Consider the following 6980-nt stretch of genomic DNA (forward strand, 5'->3'; position numbering starts at 1 on the left):
TTATATTTTGCAGTACGTGGCCCTCTCACTGTTGTGGCCTCTCCCATTGCGGAGCACAGGCTCCGGACGCGCAGGCTCAGCGGCCATGGCTCATGGGCCCAGCCGCTCTGCGGCATGTGGGATCTTCCCGGACTGGGGCACGAACCCGTGTCCCCTGCATCGGCAGGAGGACTCTCAACCACTGTGCCACCAGGGAAGCCCCTTGCTGTTATTTTTTCATAAGGTGGTATAGGAAACCCCAGAACACAAGACAGGCCTCAGGATCCCTCTACTGAAAGCTGCTTCAGAGGCAGACCCCATATGTCCTCTGACCTCGAGAATCAACTGAACTGCATTTCTCCTCACTCCTGACCTGGCATAAAGGAGACAGAATTGGAATAAGGAGGGAAGATAATGACAAAGTAAGGGTCAACCGAGAGGTCAGGGAGGTTGCTGATTGGGGTGGAGGGCTGATGAGGATGGAATCTAGAGGGATGCCCATGAGGACCCGAGCTCCCACAGATGGACCAGACATCTGCTCCTGGAAGGTCAGAGCAGGTCAAGGATCACCTGCACACTCTGATGACAGATGGTGATAAGTTTGGGGCGGGCTCTATGGCTCCGACTGGTGCAGTAGTTTCCTTACCTCCAAATTCGTCCTTGCCTTCTTCAAAACATCGTGTGTCCTGGTCACTGAAACGAGAAAGCAGCCCCCAAGGCAGAAATTACCAGTGGGCCCACGCTTGCGTTGGATTTTTCTAAAACTTGTCTTTCTGGACACTCAGCTCGGGGTCTCCTGCTGCCCCTCCCACCCCGTGTCCCCTCCTCTGCCTCCACGATTACTGATGGCACAGGAGGTTTAGAGACGTCACATCAGTCTCCCCCATCCCCTAACCTCTCTGGTCTCTGTCCATTCACAGCACAGGTGGCGGACCTGGAAGGACCCCCATTTCCTGTCCCATTCCCTGGCTGGGGGCACCCACACTGGCTGAATATAAACTGTTCCATGCTCTCCTTCTGCTGGTTGGCGGTCTTCAGATGCTCAGCTGTGCTCTGAAGGAGACTCTCCTGTTTGGATAGTTTGGTTCTCAGTTCCAGAAGCTCCCTTTTCATGGACTCTCCCTGGGAAGAAAAACAGGCTCTGTCAACGGTCAGAAGGCCTAAAGCACCCTGTGTTCGGTGGCTCTTTACAGCTCCAGATAGGATTCTACCATCTTCTCAAGTAGTTTTGGAGCAGATTTCCCCCATTAAGGCCTCTCAATCCCTCCAGCAGGTGGTGGCTCAGGATGGGCCATGAGGTGGGACCACTGAGGACCTGGAAGCCCCCATGCAGATTAGCAGAGGCTACACTCCTGTTGCTGCAGAGAACCTGACTCCAGGCCACACTGAAGCTCCCAGCTGTGAACAGGAGCTCAGATTTCGTGCTGACATAGTTATATCACTTGGGCATCACAAGTAAGACTTGGTCGTTAGGAATATTACGCCTGGATATCACGCCTGGGGAGCCAGGGCTGGCCTGAGGTAGTCTGCTAGTTGGTTAATATTTGAATATTTGTGCCAATCTCAAGATGGCAAAACAGCCCTTTCTTTTTTTCCTTCCCCCCAGCACCACACGGCTTACAAGGCCTTAGTTCCTCCACCCAGGGACTGAACCTGGGCCATGGCAGTGAAAGCACCAAGTCCTAACCACTGGACTGCCAGGGAATTCCCCAAACACCCCCTCCTTTGGAATTAGCATAGTTGGGTTCCCTAAAGTATCAGCGATATTATTTGGGGGTTAGAACACCTGGGAGGGATCCTGAAACCTGCCTATCCAAGGTCACCAACCAGAAAGCAGTCTGAGATCTGAGAGCACCACGGGGAGGCTGACTCTCCCCAGGCCTGACCCTGAGACACAGATGTAAGTGATTTTCTGGGATTCCAGGGGGTGGCTACAAGAGGCCGGGTGACTCCTGGTGACATTCTGTGATCCTGCCTATGTGGACCTGGAGGTGGGGGTGGGCTAGGATGGGAAAGGAGATGTTGATTTTTTTTTTTTTTTGCGGTACGCGGGCCTCTCACTGTTGTGGCCTCTCCCGTTGCAGAGCACAGGCTCCGGACGCGCAGGCTCAGCGGCCATGGCTCACGGGCCCAGCCGCTCCGTGGCATGTGGGATCTTCCCGGACCGGGGCATGAACCCGTGTCCCCTGCATCGGCAGGCGGACTCTCAACCACTGCGCCACCAGGGAAGCCCGATGTTGATGTTTTAACATGGTCCTGAACTTCAGCGCAGCCAAACTTCAGAAAGTTAAAGAAACGGAACATTTAGGGGTTACCAGGGCTCTCGTGTCTCTGCCTCCTCCATGTCTTTTCCTTCTGCTCTTTGATTACTTATCCTGGGGGTCAGGGCTGTGGGGAGAGGGGATGGAGTCAGAGCTGCACTGAAAGCAGCCACCGCAGAGGAGAGGTCTGCCTCCATCCTGACAAAAGAACCAAGGCAAAAGGAAGGCCAGCTTATGCTACCAGGGGAAGAAAAGCGAGTATCTGCTCACCACATGCACACGCTCTGGGGAATGGGAACCTCTATCTGTGCAATGCCCTTGATCCTCTGATTTAATATGGCCCACTTTGGTTTTAGGGAAAACACTCTGCTTCCTGACACTCACTGTTTTCTAAATCCTCACATACTTTCTGTGCAGTAATCCGTTCTTGAATTTTGCCAAGGATCCACATCAAAATTTCTTGTGTACAGTTTTTAGTATATATTGTTTTCATCATATTGCAAATAGAGCTATCTGTCCTTTCCTGGTCTTGCAGCATCTCTCTGATCTTCATGGTTTCTCAAAGACTATTGACAGGGACTCTGAGAATAAGGCTCCGGGGCTGTCAGTCGTCTGGGGTGGAATCACCTGGGCCTGGCAGATTGAGCTCATTAAAATCTTACTGTCTTCTCACCTGGGAGGTCTGTCTGGTCTCTCCAGGCATGCAATGGTAATTTAGAAGTTCTACCTTCTCCCTTATCTATGGCCTTTGTTATCTTCCCAAGCAGTGACCTTTCCTCTCACATCTCTTGCTCTGAAGAGGCTAATTTAGAAATAACTCTTGATGTCTCTCTCCTTTTCCACAAGCAATCTTTCATTCTGGGCTTAATCCTTTGGACAATACTCTTAGTCTTTTATGACTATTCAATAAATATAAGTAAAAATAATTTGTTAATTATGATATATTGATTTGATTAAATCAATCAACACTTAGGTTGGACTTCGGTCGGCTCCCCAATCCCCCCTCAGCCCACAGAGGAAAGGATGCCCACCTGTGGATGCCCACTGAATAGTGTTGGGAAAGCTCTGGAGGATGTTTTGCTGGTACCTCCAGACACAACTGTATGGTCAGACCATTCAAGATGGCTGTTCTCTTGCTCTCTGTCCATTCTCTGCTGACCAGCCCCTCCTTCACCTACATGACTATCCAATCTGCTTAACTATAGGGCTTAATCAGTAACCACCTACATGCTTGCCCCCACCCCCAGGCTCTGGTTTCCCCGGTGAGCCTACTTGACATCAATTCTCCCTATAAATGGTCGCCTCCCTCACCGAGTAGTGAAGATTGCTGCCTTGTTCTGCCTGCTGTTTGCCGAACACTGTGGAGCGTCGCTCCAGGACCTTTGTTTAGGACTTGTAAGATTCTGTATCTGTTGAACGTTGTTTCTGTCACTGTCTATGGGCTGTTTCTCTGGTGTTGCAGCTGGGGAATTACAAGGCTTGCAGACCTGCACAGTGCAGCCCAACAATAATCGTGAGAATTAGTAACCAAAGAGGAGCCCTGAGTGTATGAGTAGGAGGTGGTGAGGAGATATGGGGATAGCAGATTAGCATGGGAGGGATACACAGAGCTGCAGCAAAGTCTGAAGAAACCTGAGAGAGTGTATAGGCCTCATGTTCCTTCCTTTCCTAGGTCCAAACTAGCTGTGAGTTGTGGGCAGGTAGAACAGGCACTAACTGGAATCTAGTTTGATAACTAATCACAGTATCCGCAGGGAGATTGCACAGAAGTGGTGGATTTCCTAGAGCCCTAGTGCTTGGAGCCTAGGAGTCTGAGGGCCCGTGGTTGGGAATTAGCAGAAAGTAGCCCTTTCTAGAGTGAGAATAGCTATGGGAGTTTGGGGTTGCTGGGTCTGGGTAGCTCTGTTCTCTCCACCTTGTCTCTTTGCTTCTCCAGTTGGTGACTGGTGTGGCCAGGGAGGAAAGGGGCCTGGGAGTGACCACCCACCTCTGGAAGCATGACTGAGCTGAGCCTGAAGCCTCTGGTTTTCTTCCCTAAGGACTCTGTTCTCATTGCAGAGCTGAGGTGTGGACTCCAGGCCTGGACTGTAGAAGTTAGAGGTGGGTCCTGTTCCAGGAAGTGCAAGCAGGCAAGTCACACATTTGGGTAATAGACGCTGTCTGTGTTGCTCATTCTGTATCTCCAAAGATACTATCCCAACCCAGCAGAAAACCCAGAGAACTCGCATCCTGGGCCTAAAGCCTGATGGGCTGAATGCCTGGCTTTCCTGTGGCTCCTCTGAGTGGGTTCTGTGCGTGCATTACCACGTGCCCTGGCTGTAGCTGTTCAGGAGGCCCTTTCCCCTAAATAGCTGCTGCTGAGGTGTGGGCAGGACAAGGGCGTATGGAAGGGACGGCTTCCAAGTGTCAGCAGCCTGGCGGGGGTGGGGGAGGAAGGCCACCTCGGTAAGCGGCCGGAGGAGGCCCTGCAGACCTGGCTCTACCACTTGCCAATCACAGGACCAGGACACAGAAGTCAGCAGGCAGATATGAGCAGATTCGGATGGAAGAGAAGTCAGAGGATTCTGGGGACCAGACCTGGTTAGACCTGCTGCAAGGAAAGTTACTCTCTGAGCTCAGATACAGCTGCAACGGGAGCATAGTACTTGCCCCCTGCCTTGCTGATGTAAGGAGCAAATACAGAAAAGCAGACCTCAGTGCTTTGAAATCTGCGAAGGTCTGCCTAGGGGTTGACCTCCAGCAGCTCCCTAATTACAACCAGAAACAGGAAGGCCTGGGCCTCTCCTACCGCTTCCGCGGGCAGTGGAGCTGAGCCTGTGTTCCAGCTGCTCCCGCAGGCGGTCGTTAATGCAGATGGACTCCTCCAGGCGCTGGCGCAGGTTCCGGATTTCACCAAGGTGCTCCTCTAGCAGGTCAGTCCCTGCAGTCACCCAGCAGGACAGGAGGAGGTGGGAGATGGAGAATCCTGGTCACTAGTGGGGCCCACATGGGGGGTGTGGGGTTTGGCCAGTGGCCTCTCAGCAAGATCCCTAAACATCACCGGTCTCTCTCACGGGCATCCAGGAGCTCAGGTGACTTTGTTTAAAGAGTAAATTGGCTTCAAACACAGGACAGCTGGTGCTAACCAAGCCCCATGGGCCTCCTCCCATGCAGGGGTTCGTGTAAGGGAGTTGTAATTGTACATGTACAGCTACCAGGGTAACTGGTAAGTGTAAGGGGTTTTACATGGTTTAGAAAAATCACTGAAGGCTGTGGATCTCAGTCTAGGACCTAGACAGGTGTGGCCATTTCCTGAGTTGACTTCGAGTATAATAGGGAAGGCCTCACTCTACCCTAATACCTTTCCTCTTACTGACCCTTGACTGAACATTCGTTAGCAAGGGACAAAGCCCTTCCTCCACCCTTAGAGTGAAGGCCTAAGGTAAAAGATAGTACCTCATGTCAACTCATCCTATGTGATTAATGACTAGTACCCAATGCTTCCCTCAAATTACTTTTAATCTGGAAAAAAGAAACAGTCTGCGCTGATCCAGGGATCTGAAGGCTGATGAGAGAGTTGGAGAAAACACCCTCAAGAAAATAAAAAAGATGCGGTAAAGAGCAGTGGGTGGGGTGCTAATGACCAACTACGTCAACTGCCTCATTTTGCTTTGGACGCAGCCTTTTTCTGAAAATCACAATTCTCTTGCTGTTGGAACTGGGCTGCATCCCAGCCTTCAGCTGTACAGCTATACCTCTCCAGCTGGTAAGATGTCTCTCAGACCTGACCAGGAGAGTTTGGAGGGAGAGGGAGAGTTTGGTTTTGTACACAGGATTTATGTAAGGGGTAGGGATCTGTGTAGAAATAGCGCCACCCCCCCTTTCTGTAACAACTCCTGATTGATGGAAGAATGTTCTGTGACTGTTCATGCCTGGCATTCTGGAAGGGTCTGAGAGTGGGCTGTGAGGGGACCAGGATGCAGGGACAGAGAAGATGAATGTGACAGCACAGAGGTAGCCACGGACTTTCTCATACCCTTGCTCAGCACCGAGGCCCTGGGCACAGAGGATAACGGATGCACTTAGGAAGGACTGAGCACTGCTAGGGCCCTTTCCTTTTATCCCCACTCTGTGAGGCAGATACTAGAGGAGAAATGGAAAACACTACCCAGATAGGAAAGGCATGGATCCTAACTGAGATTTCATTTCACTGGCTGACATGCTTGGCTTTGTGCTTTACCTGTGGGTTTGGAGTTAAGCTGGTACATGGGGGAGCCTGAAGATGGTTCCCCAGATATGCTCCCTTTCTGAGGCCTCATCATGTCCCACTGGCCTCTGCTGCCCAAGTACCCAGGCTCGAGGATTCTGCCCAGTCCTATGGTGCCCCTCAGAGGAGAGAGGGGCTGGGCAGGGTTGAGGTAGTGGGAAGAGCTGGCTTCTAAATGGTTGGTTGGCAATGTGGCTGGGGAAGTAGGATGAACATTGCTGACACCTGGGCAGAATGAAACATGCATGAGAACCAGTATCAGAACAGAAGGATCGGCAAGGAAGCATGTGATTGCTAAGAACAGACACTAAAGGGGACATGGCTATCAGAGGTCCCAGTCTGCTGGGAAATTCCAATTAGATGAGGATTCCCATCCTAGAGGCTATAACTTTTCACCCCTTGTATTTGCTAGCATGAGACACCAAGAGGTAGGGGATGAATAACGTATCAGAAAGTCACTAGTGTACACAAAAGGGAAGTCCAGTGGCCCTAAT

General features: G+C 51.4%; 1 protein-coding gene and 1 long non-coding RNA gene across 2 annotated transcripts; both read right to left on the reverse strand.

The window, feature by feature from the left end:
• Nucleotides 1-207: 207 nt before the first annotated feature.
• Nucleotides 208-2371, reverse strand: LOC132514461 (uncharacterized). The gene is made up of 3 exons (XR_009538792.1): nt 2295-2371; nt 963-1101; nt 208-672 (listed from the first exon to the last, which is right to left on the reverse strand). It is a non-coding gene; the product is annotated as an uncharacterized LOC132514461 (long non-coding RNA).
• Nucleotides 2372-3547: 1176 nt separating this feature from the next.
• On the reverse strand, nt 3548-6771 carry LOC132515472 (myomegalin). The gene is made up of 4 exons (XM_060141885.1): nt 6460-6771; nt 5029-5160; nt 4228-4347; nt 3548-3702 (listed from the first exon to the last, which is right to left on the reverse strand). The coding sequence occupies exons 1-4, from the start codon at nt 6731-6733 to the stop codon at nt 3548-3550; spliced, it is 681 nt and encodes a 226-aa protein (XP_059997868.1). The 5' UTR covers nt 6734-6771.
• Nucleotides 6772-6980: the final 209 nt, after the last annotated feature.

Source organism: Lagenorhynchus albirostris, chromosome 2, assembly GCF_949774975.1.
Source record: "Lagenorhynchus albirostris chromosome 2, mLagAlb1.1, whole genome shotgun sequence".
In the NCBI taxonomy this organism is placed as follows: Eukaryota; Metazoa; Chordata; class Mammalia; order Artiodactyla; family Delphinidae; genus Lagenorhynchus; species Lagenorhynchus albirostris.